Source organism: Gobio gobio (genome assembly GCF_949357685.1).
Source record: "Gobio gobio genome assembly, chromosome: 4".
In the NCBI taxonomy this organism is placed as follows: domain Eukaryota; kingdom Metazoa; phylum Chordata; class Actinopteri; order Cypriniformes; family Gobionidae; genus Gobio; species Gobio gobio.
The window spans coordinates 39,714,650-39,742,253 of record NC_137100.1 but is presented as its reverse complement, the minus strand read 5'-3'; the positions used below and the strand labels follow the sequence as shown (position 1 = coordinate 39,742,253).

Here is a 27,604-nt window from a genome sequence, read left to right as displayed (position 1 = left end):
TGAACTCATTGACATGTTCAAGAAACCAATTTGAAATGATTCAAGCTTTGTGACATGGTGCATTATCCTGCTGGAAGTAGCCATCAGAGGATGAGTACATGGTGGTCATAAAGGGAGGGACATGGTCAGAAACAATGCTCAGGTAGGCCGTGGCATTTAAACGATGCCCAATTGGCACTAAGGGGCCTAAAGTATGCCAAGAAAACATCCCCCACACCATTACACCACCACCACCAGCCTGCACAGTGGTAACAAGGCATGATGGATCCATGTTCTCGTTCTGTTTACGCCAAATTCTGACTCTACCATCTGAATGTCTCAAGAGAAATCGAGACTCAGACCAGGCAACATTTTTCCAGTCTTCAACTGTCCAATTTTGGTGAGCTTGTGCAAATTGTAGCCTCTTTTTCCTATTTGTAGTGGGAGATGAGTGGTACCCGGTGGGGTCTTCTGCTGTTGTAGCCCATCCGCCTCAAGGTTGTGCGTGTTGTGGCTTCACAAATGCTTTGCTGCATACCTCGGTTGTAACGAGTGGTTATTTCAGTCAAAGTTGCTCTTCTATCAGCTTGAATCAGTCGGCCCATTCTCCTCTGACCTCTAGCATCAACAAGGCATTTTCGCCCACAGGACTGCCGCATACTGGATGTTTTTCCCTTTTCACACCATTCTTTGTAAACCCTAGAAATGGTTGTGCGTGAAAATCCCAGTAACTGAGCAGATGTGAAATAGTCAGACCGGCCCGTCTGGCACCAACAACCATGCCACGCTCAAAATTGCTTAAATCACCTTTCTTTCCCATTCTGACATTCAGTTTGGAGTTCAGGAGATTGTCTTGACCAGGACCACACCCCTAAATGCATTGAACCAACTGCCATGTGATTGGTTGATTAGATAATTGCATTAATGAGAAATTGAACAGGTGTTCCTAATAATCCTTTAGGTGAGTGTATATAAACAAAATGTTGTTTAACAACACTTCATTGCTCAAAATGCATTACCTGCATGGAATTTCTTAGATTTTTCGGTTATTCCAAATCAAATTCTAATTCAGTTTCCTGTGGGGTGTGGTACAACATAATTCAGCTCATTAAAGGTGCAGTAAGCGATTTCTGGTAAACGCTGTTTATGTTTGAAATCCCCAAAACAAACACACCCCTACCCAAAATGATCACACCCCTATTTTGATGCATCTGCCCCTACATTCACATATGTAGGGGCAGATGCAATACAGGCAAGTTCGATTGCTCCCCCCTCCCCCTGCCCCCACCGGACTGTTCACATTATATTTTTTGGGTCTGAACCGCGGTGCATTTGCGTCATCAAAGCAGCAGCTGTATACTGTTTAAATTCAGAACCTCTAACCAATGTAATTTTCCCATGTCGTTACTTTGGTTTAAGACATGTGACTCCGCCCCCTCCAGACACATCAAGGGGGCTGAGTATCACCGGCGCTGGTCGGCCAAAACACCTTTTTGTTTTGTATGTGAATGTTGTTTTACATGAATATTATGAAATGAGTGAAGCACAAAGCTTTATTTACAAAACAAATAATAGGTTCGCAATTAAATGTTACATCGCAGCCATGGAAACATATGGATTAATGCCGAACGAGAGAAGTAGGCTTTGTGAGGCGAGCCAAATTTAAGCTTTGCCTGCATTTTACGATGTGGTCACACGATTTTCCACAAAATGTATAGGCACAATAGGCTTACTCCATTTTATTCTACTGGACATGGAATCTCTTATTTATTTTCCCAAATCTTAATTTACATCTCTCACAGGGGATTAAACATTTCTTCCTTTTGTTTGCTTTTAATTAGGACTATATTCGCATCATTTACTGTGGTAAAGTAGAAAACGGTGTAGGACAGATACATTTTACTTCAAATTCTATTTAACGCAGTTTGTGCTTGTTATTAGACTTAAGGAGCGTCAAGTTTATGCGTATAGCGCATTTCACACACACACACCGGAGATTTTTCGTTTTCGTTTTCTCTCGCAGCGCATAATCAAACAAAGCCTTAAGTTCTTGACCCTGGGGAAGATAAATGCGCTCTTCACACCTTATTACAAGTGTCAGTTTTGGAACATCAGGAGAAAACATGAAGATATTAGAAAAGCTATGCTCTCTTTCCTGCTCATGTCCCAATCCCTTTCAGCACAAAGTATGGGGAAATATAAAAGGAATATTTTTTTAACTAATATTTAACTTTCTTATATTATTTATATTACCATTATTAACTAATATTTATTTAAATGTTTTACAGGCTATAGTATGTTGTTTCACTGACGGAAGTACTAAAATAAACACGCATGCTTAAATGGCTGTTTGAGCCTCGTTTAAATTTTTTATTTTCAAAATGTAGGCTATTAAATTGAGGTGTATATATGTATGTATGTATGTGTGCGTGTGTGTGTGTACCCACCCCCCCAACCACCGCGTCACGACTGGTAGTTGGTCCATTACCACCGTGGTGGTAAAAAACTGCCACCGTCACAGCCCTAGTAGCAGTTATCTTTGTTTATAGAATCTGGATGCTCTTACTATGGTAATTGCATGTTTTACACAGTTTATTGTACAGTTAATCGGCGTTCTTGTGTGCTGCTCCACGTAAACATTCATCACTAAAGTAGCTTAGAAACTCAACAGTTATAGCACAGATTTTTCTACCTTTGAAGTAACTACAACCTACAGCTTCACAATAAGCCTAATAGAGAAACAGTGTAACTAATTCACACACACAATTGCTCTCTCATTAATTAACTCAAATAAATGTAATGGTACCGTGCTAATTTATCTGTATATGATGTTGCCTACAACAAACAGAAATCTGTAAGAAATGTTACGACCCATAGACAATCACTGCTGAAAGTGAGCCGTTTCCTTCAATTATTTTAAAATCACAAAGAAATGCACTTTCATTTATAAAAAATAAAAAAACATCCCACCTTTAATATTCGAGCATATTTACAGTACAAACCTTTAGGGCTGTGTATTGCCAAGAATCTGGCGATACAATACGTATCACGATACAGGGTTTACAATATATTACGATATCATATTTCTAATTTAAAAGAATAAAGAAAACAACCATATGCATTAAACCTGACAAGTAACTATTTTATTTAATTAATACGGTGTCATTTATATCACTAATCACTATTTTGTGCAATCTAATAGTAAAGTGACTGCAGGATTCTTTATGTGTATGTGTTTTAAAGGTTCACAGTGTCACAAATGTTGCAGCATGGATGAGGCAGAATCTGAACTTCCACAAGAGACAGCTTTATTTAACACAGGAAAAAAACAGCAACCAAACACCATAAGCAATATAACAAACATAACAACGGACAGGGAGTACAGGGAAGCGAGTCCAATATAAAGGGAGTGCAAACGACGAAGACCAGGTGCAGGGAATGCGGGGAGAGAGGGAGAGATGATGATGGAGTGAGTTCAGGTGTGGGACAGGGAGGAGTGAGTTCAGGTGTGGGACAGGGAGGATCATGAGAAATTGAGTCCAGGACAGGCGTGGATTGTAACATTACCAGGGGTGGGCGCCCTGGAGACCTACACGCAGGTGAGGGGGAGGTGCAGACAGGTACAGAGGTCTCCAGGGCGGGTCTAGGACTTCGGGCGACCATGGCGGGTCTGGAGCCTCGGGCGGCCATGGGGGGTCAGGGGTGGCAGGAATGGCTCGTGGAATGGGGAAAGTTTGTGGGCTGGAGCGGGCTCGTGGAGAACTGGAGCGGGCTCGTGGAGAACTGGAGCGGGCTCGTGGAGGACTGGAACGGGCTCGTGGAGGACTGGAGCGGGCTCGTGGAGGACTGGAGCGGGCTCGTGGAGGACTGGAGCGGGCTCGTGGAGGACTGGAGCGGGCTCGTGGAGGACTGGAGCGTTGCTCGTGGAGGACAGGAGCGGGCTCGTGGAGGACTGGAGCTACAGGTTCACTCCAAAAATCAATGAGCCAGTGGTCCTGTGGCTCTGGCGAGGTAGCGGCCATCTCCTTTGGCGGTATGGGCTTTGGGACAGGTAGGACAACTCGGGAAGACCCACTGGAGGGATATGTGGAGGAAACTGGCTGTGGGTGAACTGACCAGGCCGCGTGCTTTTCTGAGGGGACCGGACAAGGAAGACACGTTTTCTCTTGAACCTCTTCAATTTCGAAATCAGAACCATTTAAAAAAAGAAGAAACAGGCAGGTTCAATATAACGAATTGTGTCCTCGTCCAGGCCCATCAGAAAACACGCGTTAAGCGGGGCATCTGGCCAGTTCAATAAAGCTCAGAAAATTCCTCCACGTACCTCTCCAGCGGGCGACCGTCCTGCCTCAGCCCCTGCAGAACATCTCCCTTTTTTTCTGCTGAACACAAAAGAAGATATTTTGACGAATGGCGGTAACCAAACAGTTGATTGACTTCCATAGTATTCCATAAACTGTTTGGGTACCCATATTCTTCAAATTATCTTCTTTTGTGTTCAGCAGATGAAAGAAATTAAAGAATTTTCATTTTTGGGTGAACTATACCTTTAATAATATGCTTCTTATTGTCATTATAAGGCCTTGTCCACACTAATACATTTTTGTTTGAAAACGCATCGTTTCCGCATAAAAAAAAAGAAGAAGTGTGGACTGCGAACTGCAGAGCTGGAGAGCGGGAAACAATTACACATTTAGTCGTGACATTGAACCGATAAGTTTATATTGTGCCTGTTATGTGCTATTCACTTTCACACAGTTGCTTAAGATTTTTGTACACTCCAATATTGCAGTCCTGCAAAGATGACAGAAAATGTACTCGCATTTGCTGTCCTGCGGTAAAACATGAGAGCAGTTACAGTTTAAGACCAATGGTGACTGAGTGAATAAGATGATCCTGCCAGATGAATAACATGAGCACTTTATTATGTCTGTTATGTCTGTATCATCTCAGTGAGCTTTTATGAGGGTTAACGCATGCGCTGTAAGGTGGATTAGTGTGGAGAGCGTTTCAAAATGAAAACACTATTTTCAAATGTATCCGGATTAAAGTAGACGTAGCCTTAGATTTCATTCTTTATAATTACTTGTTGCCAGATCAGTTTTATTTGATATACTTAGCACATATGGATTTAATAGATTTGGTTGGATTTCCAGGCCCTTCAAAAATCAAAAAAGACAAGAAAGACTATCCAGGAAACGTAACTGAATTAGTGAGATTCAGAGCACATTTTCATTAAATCTTGTCGACTGTCTGTGTCATTGTGGCTTATACGGATGGCCCATTCAATCTGTTTGTATGAAGAGATGCTCCTCGGGCTCTAAGCATTTGTATGCAGTATATAGAATGGCAGAAGCCCATCTGTGCAGCCTAAAACCATCCTAATTTATGTTTCACACCTCTTGCTGCTGCTACACTTTGCATCTCATGGCACATTCTCTCTCTCTCTCTCTCTCTCTCTCTCTCTCTCTCTCTCTCTCTCTCTCTCTCTCTCTCTCTCTCTCTCTCTCTCATCTTTCTTTTCAGTGGCAGTGACAGTGAAGTTGCTTTGGCTGTTAAAGAGCAATCCATCATCTGTTTAGAGCGCTTCATCAACATTGTGTACATAGCAGTGCTAAAACAGAGAGGATTTATGTTGCTCAGACAGAAGCTTTTTCTAGTGCCATATGGATGAGGTATAAAATCACAAAAACCAATTAAAAGGAATAACATGCATGCATTAGGTTGTGAAAGCTGAGACAACAAAATATCACATTAGCAGCTCAAATGAGCGTGTGCTGCTCACAGTATCAGACTGAGGTATACAATACAAAAAAACCTTTCACAATCATTTTTATTCATTGTATGAAAGTCTTGCCCTTTTCTGTAGTCTTTTGATATGCATTATTTAATTTTATTGTATTGTGCTTGTTTTACTACTTTTGAGCAAGATATGAGTTACTGAGAGTCAGAATAAATTGACGAGGATTATGGACACTATGCAAGGCCTGTAGACGTATGAGGATCTACTATCAACCTACAGGAAGTTGATTTAGAGAAAGGCAGTGTCAATGGTCACTGGAAGCTTCTAAACACTGTAAGACACCATTACTCAGTAAATGAAGCCCTCCTCTGCGATCTTCAACTCACAACACAGCTAGTTGATTCAATTAATGTTCCTTCCCCCTCTGCTCTGGTGTCGACTGCAATTCCACTCGGAGCTTCCTTCCTTCAATGTTCCATGAAATTGGGCCAGATTGTTGTGTCACGTTAATTAATGTAATCCTCGTTGCATTGAGAGAGCTTCAAGTTAATAATTAGACCGTCTTGGTGACAAGATTGTATATGACATTTTAGCACAATAAATCACATCTAAGATTAATAAAGGTGTGGACGCGATTCAGCAGAGTTGTTATGCAAATGTTATGAAAAACTTTGTAGCGTTGAAGGCCATACCATATTGTCTATGCATATTCTAGTAGGCTAGCCTACATGTGTAGTTTTTTTGTGTAAATCTGTCTCACATAGCCTACCTTTTCACGTGTATGGAGAGAATACTTCGGCAGAAATGTGAACCAGTCACATCAACTGATTCAACTCTCCTCTTCTCCAACCAACACTCAATCTCATAAGCGAAAGCGACATTTTCAATAACTTTCTAGCGCCATCTGCTGGTGAGAACAGAAAATCGACACAATGTAAAAGACGTTGTATTTCACATTAACGTATTAATTGTGTTGAATGTGTATGATCAATTGAAACGTGAAACACCTTTTCTATGTAAAAAAAGAAAAGAAATTCGCATCAACAAGTTCTAATATTTGCAGTCTGAAGCTTTTTATATTATCTTTGTAGAAAATACTGGCAACGCCAAGCATGGATTAGATCGCCAGGAAATGCATCAGTAGTGTAATGCTCTGTAAGTCGCTTTGAATAAAAGCGTATGACAAATGCGTACATTTAATGCACATTCCGAAATTTGATTTAATCTAATTATTTCATATGTATTTAATGTAGCATATAGGCCTGTGATCTACAATGTTGAATAATGCTTTTTAAAGATTGTTTTTTAAACTAGTTTCTATGTTAAAGTATATTTTAAGGGTAACACTTTACAATAAGGTTTATTAGTTAACTGCATTAGTTAAAGCAATTGTTAATTTCAACATTTACTAATGCATTATTAAAATCTTGTTAACATTAGTTAATGCACTGTGAACTAACATGAACAAACCATGAACAGCTGTATTTAGATATTAACTAACGTTAACAAAGATTAACTAATGGGTAACAAAGGTGTTGTTCATGGTTAGTTAATGTTAACTAATGCATTAACTAATGTTAACTAATACAACCTTATTGTGAAGGGTTACCATTTTAAGATTTCTAAATAGTCAGACTAACTCACCTAGCTTGCTCACAGCAAAATGGCTGCCCACTAGAGTTTAGTCCACGGTTTGCCGCGTGTGTTCACTCTTCACTGCTCCTAATGTGTGCACTAACTTGGATGAGTTACATGTATTGGACCAATTCAGAGTATGTGCTACCATACTTGGCCTTCACATGCCACTTTCACTGTTGTCAATGCCCCATTTGATTAAATCGCCAATGTACTTATGGAGATACATTTTCTCACCTGAAGATAAAGCTTTAAAAACACTTTGAAATCTACCAGTCTTATTTTAAACGCTAGATGGCAGTCTTTTATCATTGAATGAGCTGCACACTAATATGGCTTTCATCTAGTTTGCACTACTGTCACTGCAAGTATTAAAATGTAATGTTTCTGTAATTAAAGAAACCACTAATCTTGCCATTTTATTATTTTTCTAAATTCTGTAGAGTTACACAAAGAATGAAGGACAACTAATATAACATTAGTAATGTAAAGTTGAATAGAGCATCGTCTACCAGTCACTAAAACATCCGGAAGAAAAAAGGCCAAAGACTGACAACACACCCCAAAGGACTGCTATCAAATTCAGAGTTTTATTAGACATTGCAGGAAGCTAGCTTCGATAGCTTTTTAGCTGCTTTGGAGGAAGAGATCAGAACAAAAAAAGACAAACCAACAAATAAGGAAACAGAACAACAGTGAACAAGAACTGGAGCGGTCGACTCTTCATGCAAGCTCCTCCTCTCCCTCTTCCTCGAACTCTCCCTCTTCTTCTGCAGTGGCGTCTTGGTACTGCTGGTACTCTGACACCAAGTCATTCATGTTGCTCTCGGCCTCCGTGAACTCCATCTCATCCATCCCCTCACCCGTGTACCAATGCAAGAAGGCCTTTCGCCTGAACATAGCGGTGAACTGTTCAGAGATACGCTTGAACAGCTCCTGGATGGCGGTGCTGTTGCCGATGAAAGTGGCTGCCATTTTGAGACCGCGAGGCGGGATGTCGCACACGGCGGTCTTGACATTGTTGGGGATCCACTCCACGAAATAGCTGCTGTTCTTGTTCTGGACATTCAGCATCTGCTCATCCACTTCCTTCATAGACATGCGGCCTCGGAAAACGGCGGCCACGGTGAGATAACGACCGTGGCGGGGGTCACAAGCAGCCATCATGTTCTTGGCGTCGAACATCTGCTGTGTGAGCTCAGGAACCGTAAGAGCTCTGTATTGCTGACTCCCTCTGCTGGTGAGGGGGGCGAAGCCCGGCATGAAGAAATGCAGACGGGGGAAAGGTACCATATTGACGGCCAGTTTGCGCAGGTCAGCATTGAGCTGGCCGGGGAAGCGCAGGCATGTGGTGACCCCACTCATTGTGGCAGACACGAGGTGGTTAAGATCGCCGTAGGTGGGCGTAGTGAGTTTGAGTGTACGGAAGCAAATGTCATATAAAGCCTCGTTGTCAATGCAATAAGTTTCATCCGTGTTCTCCACCAGTTGATGGACGGACAGCGTGGCATTGTAAGGCTCTACAACAGTGTCTGAGACTTTGGGTGAGGGCACCACGCTGAAAGTGTTCATGATGCGGTCTGGGTACTCCTCACGGATTTTGCTGATGAGGAGCGTGCCCATGCCGGACCCGGTGCCTCCTCCAAGGGAGTGGGTGAGCTGGAATCCTTGCAGGCAGTCGCAGCTTTCCGCTTCCTTACGGACCACATCAAGAACTGAGTCTACAAGCTCAGCACCTTCGGTGTAGTGACCCTTGGCCCAGTTGTTTCCAGCACCACTCTGACCTATGATTGAAAAAAAAATATGCTCATTTTGTTCAAAATTTAAACATCAAGAATTTAACGTTCAGTCAAATGGCATATAAAAACAGGCTTACCAAAGACAAAGTTATCAGGTCGGAAGACCTGCCCAAATGGTCCAGATCGCACCGAATCCATGGTTCCAGGCTCCAGGTCAACAAGAACAGCACGAGGAACATACTTTCCACCTGTCACAGTAAAGCACACATTTTCCCTCTTAATTTAAAATTTGACATGGCATTTGTTAAGTTATTATATTGCAAATGCAAACTGACCAGTGGCTTCATTGTAGTACACATTAATCCGCTCCAACTGCAGATCACTGTCTCCATGGTAAGTTCCTGTCGGGTCAATTCCGTGCTCATCACTAATCACCTCCCAAAACTGACCACAGAAGAAAAGGAGTCTAACTTATATTAACAATTTCGACACTTACGTTTTAAAGTGTTCAGGGTTGCCAAATTTCACGCGTTTGGCGTTACACTCACGCTTTCAGGCTCTGTCTCACGCTCTCACGCTGCCCAACTTAATCTCACGCCAAACTGCCAAACCTGCTTTTGATATTAAACAAAGTCTATGCTTTTAGATTTGTTTAAGTTTTAATGCGAAATTCAAACAATAAATAGCGTTTTGGCGCTAATATGGCATAACAGTTAAAGCCAGAGTGTTGAAAAACGGAGATGCGACATGCCCTCTCTCATCTCGCGGGTGCGCGCGCGGTCACGTGCTCCACGGAGCTCTCAATACTTCTAGCGCTGTGTCAATGCATTTGAATGGCTTGATACACAACATCTCCACTTCAGGTGTTTGCAGCAAGTGTTGGTAAACAGTACAGCATAGTGTGCATTGATTATTACGTCAACCATACAGGATCGTTTTATTATAGAGAGTGATGGAGATGCAACATTGTTAACATTAATGTTTTTCCTGTATTTAGCCCTCATACACTCATACACATTGATGGTCAAATGTGACCATAGGCTACACCTTAACTATTTTTCAATTGAATAAATGTTCTATATTTTAGTTCAAAAATATTAATTGAATATTTTGAGATATTTTGGTACTAAATACTATCGGTGCAATAATTATGGTCCTGACCACTTAAAATATTTCTTCTAATATTTTTCTTATTTATATTACAATTAGTATTAAGGTTGAATTAGATAATTCTTATTCAAAGAGGCAAATTAGAGTCATTTTGTGGCTTGAAAAATAATAATTTCCATTTGTAATGCCATTACCCACTGGTGCCTTTATGGCTCTTTAATCATGTATCTAATCTAGTTGCTCAAAAAAGTATTGCAGTTTTGCATTTTAATAAATATTTTGATATGATCAAACACTAGATTTCTTTAAATGGGAAATTTTAAAATGTTAATAACGTACATATCCTTATTTCCTTATATGTACAGCAGGCTATGAATTGATACTGAAATCGATATACGATATAATCTTATATGTACAGCAGGCTATGAATTGATACTGAAATCGATATAATCGTACGGTAATTGGTTAAGTAACTTACGGTAATAGTCAGGAAATTAGTTATACACACATACAGCATAAGTTAAACTAACGTCACGTCCCTCGCGACTAGCCTTCATTGGCCTAATATAGTAATCAATACACTCACTTTGGCACCGATTTGGTTCCCACATTGACCAGCTTGCAGGTGAACAATTTCCCTCATGTTGAATCGTTAAGGAAAAGGCACTTTTTACATAAAAAAAACCACACACACGTAGTTGAGTGGACCCTCTTCCACCGCGCGTCGTCCAAACTCTGCACAGCACAGCGAACGCTTTTCAGTTTTAAATAACGCCAACCTCCGCATTTAAACACAGGTGGATGAGCGAAACGTCAATCAGTCTCCGTCCGCTTTTGATTGGTCGAGGAACAAGCGCTCTCATGGAGTTTTTGCTTTTGATTGGATTAGAGATGTTGTAATCTGTTGCCAATGGTTACAACGCGGCTCACACAGAAACCGTTTTGTATTGGTAACCGAAGACGCACCTGCTTTTATCATTGAATAGAATAGTTTTTTTTTCTTCATTGAGAATCGTGTTACCAAGCACACCTACCTACACCAAACAGAGCATTGCCTGTTTGGACTTGTTAATTTGGTACATACATTACACTGAATGCGTTTGCTTAACTTAAAATGCATAGGAGTTTTCTAATTAATTATAATTTAACAACAACATAAAGCGAAAGCATTTCAACGTTGGTTATAATTACATGCACATTTACTTATGTGCTTACTTATGTGGCAAATATTCTCTTTTATTGTGGAACGGTTATGCTTTACACTATCCTGAAAAATAATTTGTTTCACATTTGGTAATTGTTAAGTCGAGGCATACACTCTAAAAAAAAAAAGGTTCTATATTGCACCAAAAATGGTTCTTGGCTCGTAATCATAGGGGAACCTTTTTTAGTGCTATATAGCACCAATTTTGGTGCTTCAGTGGTTCTTCAGCGGTTCTTCAGAGGTTCTTCAGCGGTTCTTCAGAGGTTCTTCACCGGTTCTTTGACTAAGGTGCTATATAGCACCTCTGAAGAACCGCTGAAGAACCACTGAAGCACCAAAATTGGTGCTATATAGCACTAAAAAAGGTTCCCCTATGATTACGAGCCTTTTTTTTTAGAGTGTACCAGCTCAAATTTTTCAATTAATGTTACTTATTATAAACATCTTTGGCCAATATTTAGAAGCCAAAAGGGTCCATTTTCCTATGATTTTGCATATTGTTGAACTTATGCAATTCATGGTAATATTAACCATTTTCATGTTTGATTTTATGGACTGTCAGTGGAGCGTAAACACATTGAATGAAAATATATACAAATGATTCACCAAAATGTAAAATAGTAACAAGTGGCCTATTTTGCTGTAGTGTAGCTAAGCAACACTGTCCACACCCTAACCTGCTCATTGTTTGAGATATGCATCTTTTCAAATAGAGATAACAAAAAAACGTAAAGCCTACTTCCTACAGTAAATCTTTGTATTTCCTGAATAAGATTACAATCCCTGCACCTCTATTAGTTGACCCATTCAGATAATGATCTATAGCTGTTGGTGAAAATAACTGAATGAGAGCATGAGAAAATATTTATAGTAGCCGTTGCTTTGAAATTTATATCTTTGATCCAGTTTCATCTTTCTTGAAATTGACACAAACTTGTCAATAAACACAGGCACAGACAGAAACACACACACAAATATATACATTTCAATTTCTAATACAACCAAGTCTTTGTGTAGATCAGTATTGTGCCATCCCTGAATGTCTCAGCACAAGTGGGATGTGCAGCATCATTTAATTATTTATGAGCATCAGAGGTGCAATACATCCTTATAGAGGGGATTTAGTTCATGCATCAGAAGCACACATACCGTAGGCTGAGCAAACACAAAACGGAACAGGGATAATGATGAAGGTAGAATGAATTTCCACAGCAGGACTTACGATCTTACGATTATGGTGGTTGTTGATGTATAACACAACCTTTGTATTATAATAATCAAGTCTATTCATCAGCATTTTATCAGACCACAAAAAACAGCAAAATCATGTTATTAGACCATTTTTACTTGATTAGGCACTAAACTGATTAGGCTAAATACTGTTTTAGTTGATAAAACTATAACTGTCTGAGCAACTTAACACAATACCATCAATACTACAGTTCAAAAGTTTCTTTTTTTAAAATAAATTAATACTTTCATTCAGCAAGGATGCATTAAATTGATCAATAGTGACGAGATTTCTATTTCAAATAAATGCTGTTCTTTTGAACTCTGCTTATCATGAAAAACAGGCTTTCACAAAAATATAAGCAGCAAAACGGTTACAGCTAATAAGAAGGAGAAATGTTTCTTGAGCACGAAATTAGCATAATGACTTCTGAAGGATCACATGTCACTGAATTTTGGAAAATGGCTGCTAAAAATTCAGCTTTGGCATCACAGGACTAAATGTATTAAAATAGAAAAAAGTTATTTTAAATTGTAGTGATATACTCAGCCTTGGTGAACATTCAAAAGTATTACGAATTCTTACCGGCCCCCAAAATTGAATAGTAATGTATAGGTTTCCAAGATATTAGTTATTATTTGATATTTAATAATGTGTGTCCTCTGCTCAATATGCAGAAAGACTCATCAAAATTAGGGCACTAATGTATGACTTAGGTATTCCCTCATGGATTGGGAAAGTCTGAATTTGAGAGGTTTTCTGTGTGTGTGTGTAAGGCAAAACTATGCACTGCATTATTGATTAACATTCAAAGTGTAACATCACTGGCAGCAGCTGCCTTGCATGCACACACACGCGCACGCACGCACGCACATTTTTTTAACAGAACAAAAAGCCTGGCAATAACTTTGAATAGGCAAAGTAGGGCATCAGGACGAATACTTCCCTGCAGCTTTTGACCTGAAAGTTCTTTAGTTTAGTTTAAGTTGACTAGACACATAAATATAGAATTCGTTTTTAGTCTTGTGTACCAGACAGGTTTACAGGTTATTTTGGCAAGGCTTGAGCCTGTTTTTATTTCTTTACTGTTGCTGGTGATCCCTAGGAGGAAAGATAACCTCTTCCAGCACAACAAAAACAGCTCTATAGAAACGGCAGCAGTACTGCTATAGAAACTCTCCCCACAATGAAGCCTCATTCAGTGATACAGGGGCAACTGTACTGTATATTCATGGTCAAGGAAACACAAAACAAAGATAATTTTTCTGTTTGTGGACTATTCAACAATCAACATGTATATAAAAAAAAACATTTGTTGCGTTGTCATATGTCTCTGAAAGTTAGGATAGACCCAAAAACACAATCAAGTAAAAAAATTTAACAAATGCATGGACCTGAGTAAGTCCTCAATGCCAGCCTTGCATATTGTTGGTCACTCGACACTATTTTGCATACTCCTGTTTTACAATGCAATGTTTCTTATGTTATTTTTAAAATCATACTTTTATCCCAAAGGCTAATTATATTATTGATAATGTAGTTTTATTATTTTTGTTTTGGCCAACGTTTGCTGTATTTAAACAAAACCTCAACAAGTAAGTATACCATAGTAGGTATATACATTTCAGTTTATCAGACAATTGTTTGACCTTCATGTAATTCATGAAGGAGGGCATCTATAAATGAAGATAAGAGCGTCTCATGTGTCTCCAGCAACACAATGTGATATGACACCTTGGCATTTCAGTTTTGCATTCCCGCCCAATCTCTCTGGGCCTGTGCAAGAAAAGTGATCACGTCAGATGCAAAATGTCAGTGATTTGTGTATGAAAATGCAATTTATGTGAATGTGTTTGGGGAAGAGGTAAAATACTTATTATATATATATATAAAATATATAATATTAAATTGTTGTTTTTAAAAATATTTTTTGTCATGATCATCATTCACACCATAGACTGCATTAAAGATAAATAACTACATGGACAGAACATTTGCATTCATTTAATGATGTCTTATTTAGTACAAAATATTAGGATTTTTTATTAGGATTTATCTTTCTATACATTATAAGTAATTTCCCATTTAACAAATCCTGGATCATTCAAGAGCACATACACACTATCTCTTATTACAGTGAACGAGTGGATACCATCTCAGAAAAGAATGGGAATATATACTGTATATATATATATGAACCATTAGAACAAGGTGCTTTAGAACTTTATGCTCCTTAATCTTTCTTATTCAGCAGATCACCTCCCAGCAGGTTTGACATTATCCTGGAAGTAGCCAGGGTTGGTGATGTTTCCAGAAGGTTTGTAAAAGGCCACAGTGATGAACTTGCCCTTTCCATCTGATGCCAGGCCCACCCCAACCTGGTCTGTAGACCTCCAGATCATCTGGGTGAAGTTACCTGTGCACATATAAAAGTTTTTTCAGGTATATTTTAATGATATTGTCTTTGATCCGTAATTTAACATTAACCCTTGTGTTATGTTGCGGGTCAATTTGACCCGTTTTGATTTTTAAGTTGTCAGAAATATCAGTTAACCTATGTTTTTTTTTTTTTACTTTTTCTCATTTAGGGTCATGAACGTGCATGCAAAGTTTCAACACGCTGATGTGTTTTGACATATACACACACATTTACTGTTACGTTCGTGATGTTCACGGGTCAATTTGACCCGCATATTTTAATGTTCTAAGGCAATTGTAGAGACCCAAAATAATAACATTTCTTGGTTATATTTTGTTATTTTAGTTTTTTACTAACCTATGAAGTTAAAAAAAATTGCTTTTCCCCATTTTTTCAATACAGAAATATTTTTTGTATGCCACAAATGGTAAAAATGAGCTATAATTTCTTTTTCAATCTATCTGAAATACTATCTAACCTACATTGTTTTTCTTGAAATTCTGTGACCTTTTCTCATTTAGGATCATTAACATGCATGAAAAGTTTCAACATGATAATGCGTTGTGAAATGTGCATATCAAAATTTTATACACTCTTGCTGTTTGTGGGTCAATTTGACCCATATAGGACAGCTGTTCAAAAGAAACTGTACAGACACAAAATACAAAACACTTTGTTGCATCTCAGAGCTCTTCAACTATTAACAACTTCATGAAGCAGTGTTTTGAAATCGGCCATCACTGTATAAGTCGTAAAAGTAAAGTTTAAAACAAGTTATAGAAGTTTATGAACATGAAAATATATAACATATATATATTTTTTTATTTAATATAAAATATACATTTTCAACTCTAAAACCTCAAGAAAATCAAAGCTAAATATCAGAACAAATTCTGTACCAAATTTTAGGTTGATATCTCAAAAAAAATAAAAAAGTTTTTGTGCGCAGTACCAACGTTTTCCACTAGATGACATGTAGACTCTTCGATTTCCATATATGGTTTGAGTGATCTGAACGTTACATTTTCATACTTTTCAAAATATCTATGAAGTAGACATCCTATTGAGAAGTAGTTTGGGCAGTAATGTTAATATTTGATTTGAATTCAATCTCTAAAATGCATATAAAAAAAAAACATATGGAAAGAGTCAAAACGTGCGTTATAGTTTGGTACCGCATCACACATGACGAATATATCGCTATTTATCTCCTGCTCTGTCATCACTTTTGAAAATCAGTCACCAAATATGAAAATTAGAGTCTGAAAGCTTTAAAATGCTATATAGTTGGTCAAGATTACTTTAGGTTTAGACTAAGATAGTATTGTTCTAAATGTATAAAGGCAAGTGTCCCAAGGGCCAATCTTAAAAATAAAAATAAAAATGGTTAAAAGTATTTTTATAAATTGTAAATTCAGTTATTTATTCTTTGTAATGTGTGAAAAGTATTTATATTAAAAGTTAATTGTTTGTACCTGATTGTATGTGTTTTTTCATCGTGTATTTTCATAGTGAATTGTATTGAATCCAATTAGGGTCAATTTGACCCGGATCATAAGGGGTGTAACCAGAAATCGAACAGTGCACGAGGGTTAAAGGGTTAGTTCACCCAAAAATGAAAATTCTGTCATTAATGACTTACCCTCATGTCGTTCGACACCCGTAAGACCTCCGTTCATCTTCGTAACAGAAATGAAGATATTTTAGTTGAAATCTGATGGCTCTGAAAGGCCTCCATTGGCACAATGCACTGTACACTCTCAAGACCCTTAAAAGGTACTAAAGACGTTGTTACAAAGTCCATCTCACTACAGTGGTTCTAAAATAACTTTATGAATCGGCGAGAATAGTTTTTGTGCGCAAAAAAACCCTAAATAACGACGTGATGACGATTTCAAAACACGGCATCATGAAGCTTCGAAGCGTTATGAATCAGTGAGCCGAATCAGCAGTTTGGATCGCCAAATTTCAGCAGTTTGGCGGTTTGACACGCGATCCGAATCATGATTCGACTCGCTGATTCATTACGCTTTGAAGGTTCATGATGCTGTGTTTTGAAATCGGTCATCACTATATAAGTCATTATTTAGGTTATTTTTGCACACAAAAACTATTCTCGTCGCTTTATAAAGTTATTGTAGAACCACTGTAGTGAGATGGACTTTGTAACGATGTCTTTAGTACCTTTTATGGGTCTTGAGAGTATACAGTGCATTTTGCCAATGGAGGCCTTTCTGAGCCATCAGATTTCAACTAAAATATCTTCATTTGTGTTCCGAAGATGAACGGAGGTCTTACGGGTGTCGAACGACATGAGGGTAAGTCATTAATGACAGAATTTTCATTTTTGGGTGAACTAACCCTTTAACATATACACTTGGAATCAATATTTGCCATTTTATTTTACAGCTATAACCATTGCATCTCTTCAGCTGATATGAGTGCAAAATTAATAGCCTACCAGTTCCACTCTGAAAGCCAGGGGTTGCAAAATTGTACTTCACATTTTCCTTGTACCATGATTCAGCAACCTCTTTTCCTATAGTTGAAAAAAATATGAGTTTTTCTATTAACTTCATCATTCTGGTGTGCTATAATTCTTATACAGACACATTTAACCAATTTACCTGTAGGAGACACCATGTTGGATGTCCATTTGTAAGACATAGTCTCTCCGTGACCTTTGCCGCTGTTCTTCAGGGCGTTAATGCAAATCAGATGTGCTGCCCAATCCTGAGCCTCTTTACTGAGGATGGGGCACAGCGAGAGAGGCCGTGCCCCATGTTGCCGCCGGTAATCATTTTGAGCTTCAAGCAGAGACTGACGAAACTGGGACAAGCTCTCACCTTCATCACAGGAAAAGAAAGAGCTGTTAACCCTGATGAGACTTTTGAGTTGAAACTAAGGTCTTTTTAACATCACTTTAAAAAAAAAAAACTTTTTTAGTTCGTGCACAAGCTTATCCATCAAATAGTGCTGCAAAATGAAAACAATGGACCTGACTGTGTGTCTTTTTATTTTGTTTTAATTGCAAGTGTTCCACAAAGCAGTCTTTGTAGGAGCTGATCTTCTCAAACTAATGACCAATTACTGGTAACTATACTCATTAAAACTAATAATAGTTTTTGAGTAAGGACAAGTTGGCATGAAAGGAAGCTTTTATTCAGCTACGGTCAAATAGATGCAAAACCATTAAAATGATTTAACGCCCCCAAAAAGCATGTCTTAAACCAGACGCTAATTAGCGAAATGATCTGGCTGCGTCTGTGTTCTTTCATTTGCATTTTGTCAGTAGATCACGCGTAACTTTCCACTCCCATCATCGCTTTTTTGGAATTTTGCTCTCATGAAAATTTGCCCCATTTAGTAAATCTGACCCTATATGTCATAACTGTGATGTATCAAAGCATGCTTTATTTTCGTATGTGGCAGACAATGGGCCTCCATAGTTTCTTGAGGCATTCATGTTGTCATTGCTTACCTTCTGCGCTGCTGCTCTGTGGAGACGGATTCTTAGATGGTGCTGGTCCAGAACTGTGAGATGATGAAGGTAATTGGTTTGACTTGATGCTGAGAGCACCAAGCGCTTGTCCAACTCTGTCAGCTGAACACAAAATAAATGTGTTTAAAACTTTCTGTGAATATTATACACTACGTTATATTACATATAATTTAAATATATTTAAACATACTTTATTTATATTTACACAATACAAATTGTTCATTATCACACTTTCAATATACATCTACTTTATACAATAATCATACAAAATATATTCAGTATTTTATCCCTGCACATGTAGGCATATCAGACTCACCAGTTGGGGTGGATTTGAAGTCTACTTTGGAACCTGCCGGTAGAACATTTTGTTCAAAATATCCAGCATTGCTGATGTTTCCTGCTGGGAGGTACTGACCCACCACAAAAGTTGTGTTCCCATCAGTGGCCAGTCCAACTCCCAACTCCTTCGTGTCTTTCCACACCACCTGTGTAAAGTGACCTGGAGAAACCACCAGATGTCAGAACAGAGACTAGAGCAAACTTTTAACCACTCCAGAGAGTGTTTGCAATGCAGATGGATTCACCTGTTTTGGAGGTGAATCCAGGCCTGCTGAAGTTGTAGTCCTTAATCTCACTGTACCAGCTTTCCACTGCCTCACGTCCTGTATAAAATACAAACATGCCATTTTGAAAACGTGCAAACAAGATCATGACACACAACTGGTAATGAAATGTTTGCTTCAAAATAAATGACCCAAGCTCCAATTTTATGTAAAGACTTCAAATCTAAGATTCCCGACTGAAAGGTGAGCGAGCAAAACATTAGCAAATGTTATAAACTGAGTAGCTACTAAACTCTGACCTGTGAGTTTTTTGTTAGCTGAGCTCCAAGCGTAATATACATTTTCTCCATGATCTCCATTGCTATGTTTGAGGGTCCTGATTGACAGCAGGTGTTTGGCCCACTCCTGTGCGGAGTGGCACAGGTTTTTGTTTATAGTGAGGGACGGGGCTCCATGATGTTTGCGATATGCATTGTGAGCCTGTAGGAACTCAGCTTCAAAGCTGCTGTCTGCTACAAACAAACATAAAGAGTTATTTGATGTGCAGATAGCACATCCCATGCTGACTGAAAGGATAAAGACAATTTTTCATTCTAACATCCTCAGTCATTTGTGGGTTTGGTTTTTTTCAAAAGTATTGCGGTGCACGTACATGCTCTGTTTCAGAAACCATAAAACAACAGTACAAAGAATGGACTCACATTTCATTTGCATTACGGCTAGACAGATAAATATGCCAAAAGGTACATTTTAACCACAATCCATTACTCTGTGTGTTTGCATTTGTGCAAGGAAGAGGACTGAGAAGAAAAATGCTGAGAAGAAAAGCTCCACAATTTAAAATACATTTAATGGCCATTTATTTATCATTATACTATATTTAGATGAAACAAGTTGTGTTGAATTTGAGGTACCTTACCTATATCAAACTAAACTTACCCTTTAAGCTGGTTGGCACATGAACATCCCTTCTCCCTCCTGATGGTGATATTTCAGTACTGCGAGGAACTGAGGGTGCTCTGTTTGAAGAAATGCCCGATACACCCTCCGTTGGTCCCACTTTGACAGCTGAATGTTGCCAGATATATCAAATCTTTACTATACTGTAATGAGCATAAACTATATCTAATATTTGAAGTTCTCTGTAACATTTCTCAGTAATAAAAAATATTACTATTATTTATAAAATGTAATATTAAGGATATAGAAAAAATATTCAACAAAAGTCTTCATAAATATCATGATTTGAATACGGTGAAATAACCATTCACTAGAAAGAGTACTCACTTGTACCAGTGGGCTTTAAGTCTACTTTGGAGCCTGTCGGTAGGACATTTTTTTCAAAATAACCCACATTTGTGATGTTTCCTGCTGGGAGGTACTGACCCACTACAAAAGTTGTGTTTCCATCAGTAGCCAGTCCAATCCCCACCTCTTTAGTGTCCTTCCACACCACCTGTGTGAAGTGACCTGGAGAAACCACTAGGAGTCAGTATTGTCAAAGAGACTAGTGCCAACTTAACCAATCAAATGTGTTTGCAGATGGATTCACCTGTTTTGGAGCAGAACCCAGGCCTGCCGAAGTTGTAGTCCTTAATTTCACTGTACCAGCTTTCCACTGCCTCACGTCCTGTACAAAACAAAAAGGTATGCAATTGTTTCTGCCTAAGGTCGAAACACCATAGTGTGCAATACTAATGCAATTTATTAAAAGACAACACAAATGCTTTATATATGTCCAGTTCAGTGTCTTGTAATGAAGTTAGAAAGTTTTGACAACTGCACAATGCCTGCATCTGATTATAGTGCACTCCACTTGGCAAAGAGCGGTCTGGACTGGATATGAGCGTTTATGGGACGTTTGTTTGCCCTCTTACATTTTTTTTTTGACTCATTTAGTGATTTTGAGAGCAGAAAGCTGACCTGTGAGTTTTTTGGTAGCTGAACTCCAAGCATAATACAGATTTTCGCCGTAGTCCTTGTTGCTGTGTTTGAGAGTCTTGATTGACAGCAGATGCTCCGCCCATGCCTGAGAGGAGCGGCACAGGTTTTTGTTTACGGTGAGGGACGGGGCTCCATGATGTCTGCGATACGCATTGTGAGCCTGTAGGAACTCAGCTTCAAAGCTACTGCCTGCTAGAGAAAAGCACAGTTTAATTAATAATTTGCTGAAATAAAAAAGTTTTATAAAATTAAGTGATATATTGTACAAAAGTTTATTTCAATTACTCTTAGACTCTTAGTGTAAACCATCATAGTCAGATGATTTTGGATAAACTATGTTAAAACTAAAAGGGGGAGAACGAGGAAAGCATTTTTTTTAACATTTCCTTGGGTCATCTTTTTATTTATTTTTACATTTCTCAGACACTGTATTGGAAAGCCAAAATTTGAATACAATATACCCACATCTCTCAGCTACCCACCCAAACTGTTGCAACAGTCCACAGGGACAGTTGCAACATTCATTACAATCTAATAAAATCATTCTTTAAAGCTACACTGTGTGATATTTTCCCCCATCTAGCGGTGAAAACGTATATGACCATCCAGTGAATATTAGTTTCTGTTCCTCTCAATTCCGATTTCATTTGAACTCCTACAGTGGCCGATTTAGTCCAAGATTAACATGGCTTCCAGTTATAGATATCCATAATAAAGGCTAGATGTCTCGTCCGCGCTGCTGGCCAATGGAGGTCGACGTCTGCACCTGGCGGCCATCTTGTCACAGGCAGCTCGCTCACTCGTAACATTGTTTTAATGGTGTTTGCACTTTTTAAATAACCATAACTTGCTCAATTTTCTACCGATTTTCAAACTGTTTGGTTTGTTATAAACGTCAGAGATGTAGTTATGACACTGCATACTTATGAAAAATTATTCATAATTTGTTCAAGCATCCATAATTATAGCCACGTGAATAACGTTTGTAAGAAACCAAATCATTTGTAAATCTTTCAAGATTTCAGTGAGATAAGAGTATTTGTGTTCATGCAGATCATCAGGTACCACAGAGCCCTGCATGTGACAAGATGGCCGCCGGTGATGACGTTAGAGACTCCGCCATAAGACATCTAGCCTTTATTATGGATATCTATGTCCAGTTCGACCTCGTCGACACGATGCCATCGAGTGTTAAAACGCGAAAGGCGAAGCTTGAATTTACGGGTATGTCCCTCTTTGGCTAATGTACTTTCAAGATGGAGGGGCAACATGGCGACCGGCATTCGAACCCCTCACCCGTATGTATTTTCAATGGCATATTATAAACTTACGAGAATACTTTATTACTTGAAAGAAGTAAATATATTAATGAGCAGATATATTTTTGAAAGAACTAAGTGTTTTTAGCAAAGAATAAACTAAAAAAGTTACACAGTGTAGCTTTAACATCATTTTCAGATATATTTATTTTACTTTTACTTTATTTCACAGACAGGGTCAAGTTGAATTGGCTGTGTAAAGACAAAGATTAGTAAATGAAAACATTTTGGTAAATTATTACAATACAAAATAATTTTGACTGAAATGTAATACTTCTGTGAAAGATTACTGAACTATGTGTGTTTAAGTGAATGTTGGGATATATTCTTATAAGGTAATGTGGCATCTGGCAAATGGCAAAGTGTTTTGCCTTAGATCTTTGTCCTGCTTTATGCTTCACTGTGTTTGCTGCTAACATCAGAACAGAGGGACACGCCTATCTGTTGTGCATTGCTCTCTTGTGGTTGTGGTTGTGGTAGTGTGACCAAACGTCCTGTTTTCCCAGGACATGTCATGTTTTCAAGTTCTGTCCTGGCCATGACATTACAATGTTCTATCCATACAGAGAAGGCATACTTTAAATTTATTGAAATTAATAAGGAATCTTTGATTAAACTTCGAGTATCATTTGAGTATCTCATTGCCGTGCCGAGTGTCCTGGTTTTCGGTAATCAAAATATGGTCAGCCTAGGTTGTGGCATACTGAAAACACAGAACAAATGTATGTCCAGTATAATTTTTTATTAAATAAAAAGAAAACTGTTTACTTAATAAAGGGGAGATTCCTTACTATTAACAGGGTTCTTTATTAATACATACAATTATAATTTTGTTATGTTATGACAAGCTTTTACATCAATGTTGTGTTTAGGGACACTTGCAACAGCATGTCTGCGACTGTCCCTAAATGGACAGCCATTATAAAACTTAATAAAACACAATATAGCTTTGACACATGCTAGCTATGTCTTTTAGAAGCTAAGAAAACACTGATTAAAAATGATGACTTTCAGTTCTTCACGCAAGTTTAGACAATATGACACAATTTGTTTGACTTTTTTGACTTTAAATTAATATTTTGCCGAACGAATGGTCACATGTGGCTAGCCGCTAACTGAGCATGTGTATTATGAATATCATCTCTCTAGCTCATTCCTGATTGGAGAAATAAGCCATGTAGCAACTGCCCCATTTTGCAACCCCCTGCTCTCCTACTTAAGGTAAAACTGGATATATGCTGCTAAAATGTTAAATAAATAAATTAACAAACTTAATTAATTAATAAGCTGGTACACCAAAAATAGAGAGAGCGAGTTCTAATTGGAAAATAGATTTGAGATTGAAAAAAGTTGTCTAGACTCACCTGCCATCCAAAAAGCTATGTGAGAGACTGCAAAACAAACACATCAACACAGCAGTTACACCACAGTGATAATTGTCACAGAGAAAATATCTGAACCACTCCCTTTGCATCTGTGCAGGAGAGATGTTGAATGGTGTTTCTAAATCAATATAATTACAAGAGAAAATGGAAGTGTACTCTGTTCACTTAACTAGTGTCGAGTTAGACTCCTCATAGATAGTTTTATTAAATAAAATGTGTATAAAAAAAAAACAAGAAACATCACATTCTCTCAATCTCACATTCTCAGCCATCCCAAGATATTAGTTTTATGTAATATGCATTTACATTTTGATTGATATACTTTGAAGGTTTTTTTTTAATTAAGATGTTTTCTTGAAAAGTAACCCATGTGCACTTGGAATAAGAAGTGCTTGCATTGACAACTGTGTCAGCAAATGATGACGACATACTGTACAACTAAAGTGCTCAGACTACAGCTAAATGCCAACAGATATACTTATGCATACATACTCACAGACACATTCGTATTTTTAACCTAATACACTTCTGTTTATGTTAAAATAATTAAACTAACCTAATATTTTGAGTTTGTTGTCAAAAGAACCAAGTCATTGTATGCTCTCTGTGACCCTAGGAGACTGGAATGTTGACCAGTTTGTTTTTCCACTTGACCGAATTTAACTATACCATACTTAGGGTTTGCACATAAAAAGGTTTCATTTCTGTTTTTCGTGAGTAGATGTCCGTGTGTGCTTGTGTACATGTGACAGGAAACTGCCATGGTGCTTCTCAGTCAGTCAGTGAAAGAGCAAAAAAATTTCGGTCGCAAGACTATGGTTATTCTTAAGACACATTTGAACATTAAACTTGTTGCTGGACAGCTACACTGAGCTGCAGAATAGGATATGGTTTGTGATTTGCATAGTCAGACTGCATTCAAATTAAGTGGAACTGAACTTGAAAAACCACAGAACATGCCTTAAAGAAACATTTTTGTATTTGTCTGTCTTACTAGATTGTTCTTAAGTGTGGTTTGTTTATTAGAGTGAAAACGGTTTGATGGGACATCATTATAATGAATTTGCATAGACTTAAGATTGGCAGAAACATCTCAGGTTACTCAATCTCAGGTTACTGATTGATTCACACTATTGAAAATGCAATAGCACTCGCCCGCTCGAGCAAGGGGTGGGTCCACCCACTATATAGCTCAGCACGAGCTCTATTGCCTCAGAATCTTTCTACGACGAGAGCACACCTGTAAAGACTGTGAGAAGGCTTTACACAGCAACTTGTGCATTTCCCTATTCTCGGAACCATGGTTACGTTAAATATTCCGAGACATTCCCTTTAAAGGTAGGTCTCTCGACATTGCGTCAGTAGCTGACGCTTTGAGGAACGTATAAAATCCCTGCTGTGTAAAAATCCCCAAATCTAAAATAAGAGTTGAAACGGGAATGAGCCTAAACGCATGCCATAGCAGGTAACAATAAGTAGGCAGGAGAGTGTCAAGCTCCCCCTATGTCGATCACTGGACCTAATGGAGACACTCAGCCAGTCAGCTGGCAATCGGCCAGGGCGGCGCTAGTGCCTTCAGCACCGCCCAACACAGGGCTATGGCCACGGCATTATACCAGTAAGTATGTATGAGATAACCTGGCCAACTTGCCAGAGGATCTGTTCCAGTGCGAGCAGTTTGAGGGAGCGAATTGATAAAAATGATAATGCTGCATATATCGTGTGAATGAGTAAGTGGGACAGACCACTCCTCTGAGGCAATGGCTTGCTTATGACGCATGAGTGAGAGGCCAAAAAATTCTCTGCACTCTATATGCGGCAGGCCGCTGCTCGAAAGCAGGGGGCGGCTTATATCATGTGAAGGGGTGAGGAGAATGTGGGAATTGAGCCCACAAAGCTCGATACACAAGTCCTTGTAGGCCTTCGTTGAGGGTCGTTAAACTCGTGTAGCACTGTATCTGCGTGGCCGCAGCCCAGGTAGAGAGGCAGTGGTTATCCATGCTGCTCACTGGAACTCTGCAGAGGAACGGCAGCCCAGGTACCGTCCCCTGAAGAGCGTATCTCAATGGCGGGCGATAGGTGGCCCTCGAAGACAGCATAGCCGAGTGAAGAAGAAAGATTCAGAGGCAATAGCTCTCAACACTGAGCTAAATAGCGAGTTGACCAGCCCCTTGCTGCAAGCAGCATTGACTATTTCAGTTGCAATTGTGTGATTTAATCAGGCTTTAACATTTTCAGAGAAAGGAGTTTCCCCAAAGCGTCAGCTAGTGACGCAATGTCGAGAGACCTACCTCGAAAGGAAACTGCATTACTGCGACAAACACAATTGGTGTCTAAGGCCAAAATGATTAAAGCATCAGGCAGTGCACTATTTGATTCATGCATTAGTGTCTTGTGTGTGTGATTTATTTATTTGAAAATGGATTAGGCCACTACATTGGTTGTTTTTACTGTCTAATGGTATTGGTAATCATATTGACAAATAGCTCAAAGATAGTCTTAAAAAATGCAAACATACCTGTCCTGAAGTCTCCCCAAGGCAGGAATGTCTTTCTTTAAACGCTGTCTATTTCCTCTCTTTCTCTCCTTCGCTGTATCTTGCTGACTAGCTGTGAAATCAACGTACTATATATCTGTCAAATGATGCAACGCCCCTAGACCAGGAAAGAGCACTACTGCACACACGGACCCACATTTTCAGGTTCCCTCTGAAATACACACACACACACACACACACACACACACACACACACACACACACACACACACACACACTTGTTTTTATATCATTAGACTCTCCTTAGGCATAATGGTTTTATACTAAGCTAATGATTTTTTTTTTATCCCCTAACTTTTACCCTACCCCTAAACAAACTTTCTGCATTTTTATTCAAACATTATTTCAGTGTGGTTTTAGTGCCTGACCAAATGCCCCCTTAACGTCAAACATTTGAGGTTTTATATCTTTCTGGGGACATCTGGTCCTCACAATGTAGGTTAAACAAATACACACGCACACGCACACATACACACTCATCATCACAAACTAATTTTAATTCCATTAAGAACAGGAGAACAAAGCTCTGACTTGTTCAATCTTGTGAAATTTCATATCTTCATGTCATGTTCACTCCTGCTATCTTCTCTCTTTCAGTGTTGTGCACTTGCATGTTGCGATAGCACTTCCTCTATTTGCGGCACTTCCACTGACGTTTTTGTTCCTTTTGTCACCCACAGTGAGTAGTTACAGTCAAAACATTTTTTGTCAGACAACAGATATAATTTGTTACTAGTGGATGCAGGACACTATAGTTGATGTAAGTGTGGATAGCAAAATAAAGTAAACTGTGACTTACCCAAAAGTTCTTCATACAGTGGACTACCAGTAAAATTTATAAATATTTTGGGACTAAAATTATTCAGACTTTGACATGACCATGTTTTGCTTAAGTGTTTTTTCTTTAATTGCTAATGCGACCTTTTACACCAGACTGAACAAAATGAAGCATTGCTTGGTAATTTGTTGACCTAAATTGGTATTATTACCTAAAATTAAGTATTAGTACTTAAATTTAACAGCTGATTGGTTGATTGTAATCCTTTACATACCTTTCTATCAAAGTTATCTGACATTATCAAGATGAATTTGTTCTGACACAGTTAAACTCTGAGTTCTTATCATATTTTATTACCATTTTCTAAACTATAGCGAATAAACTGTGATAATGTGAGAAAATGTTGAAGGTGTCTGAATAAATGTTGGTTTGACTGTATATCAGATACAGGTATTTTTTTAGCGCACACAAAAAACATTATAAAACAGCCCTTTGA

At 38.5% G+C, this 27,604-nt stretch overlaps 2 protein-coding genes across 4 annotated transcripts; both read right to left on the bottom strand.

Moving 5' to 3' along the window:
* Positions 1–7,929: 7,929 nt before the first annotated feature.
* Positions 7,930–10,945, bottom strand: LOC307125919 (tubulin beta-4B chain). The gene is made up of 4 exons (XM_079816161.1): positions 10,793–10,945; positions 9,432–9,540; positions 9,234–9,344; positions 7,930–9,141 (listed from the first exon to the last, which is right to left on the bottom strand). Exons 1-4 carry the CDS (start codon positions 10,847–10,849, stop codon positions 8,081–8,083), a joined length of 1,338 nt encoding a protein of 445 aa, XP_079672287.1. The 5' UTR covers positions 10,850–10,945; the 3' UTR covers positions 7,930–8,080.
* A 3,673-nt stretch (positions 10,946–14,618) lies between these two features.
* Positions 14,619–26,935, bottom strand: glipr2 (GLI pathogenesis-related 2). 3 transcript variants are annotated; one of them, XM_079813687.1, is made up of 13 exons: positions 26,292–26,935; positions 23,753–23,779; positions 21,049–21,261; positions 20,678–20,755; positions 20,413–20,595; positions 20,065–20,193; positions 19,425–19,634; positions 19,147–19,224; positions 18,879–19,061; positions 18,542–18,664; positions 17,688–17,906; positions 17,522–17,599; positions 14,619–15,057 (listed from the first exon to the last, which is right to left on the bottom strand). In XM_079813687.1, exons 2-13 carry the CDS (start codon positions 23,757–23,759, stop codon positions 14,897–14,899), a joined length of 1,662 nt encoding a protein of 553 aa, XP_079669813.1. In that variant the 5' UTR covers positions 23,760–23,779; positions 26,292–26,935; the 3' UTR covers positions 14,619–14,896. The 3 variants fall into 3 exon arrangements, with proteins under 3 accessions (XP_079669813.1, XP_079669812.1, XP_079669814.1); XM_079813686.1 differs by having other exon boundaries at positions 14,621–15,057; positions 19,425–19,637; XM_079813688.1 differs by having other exon boundaries at positions 14,621–15,057; positions 19,425–19,637; positions 21,049–21,258; positions 26,292–26,548.
* Positions 26,936–27,604: the final 669 nt, after the last annotated feature.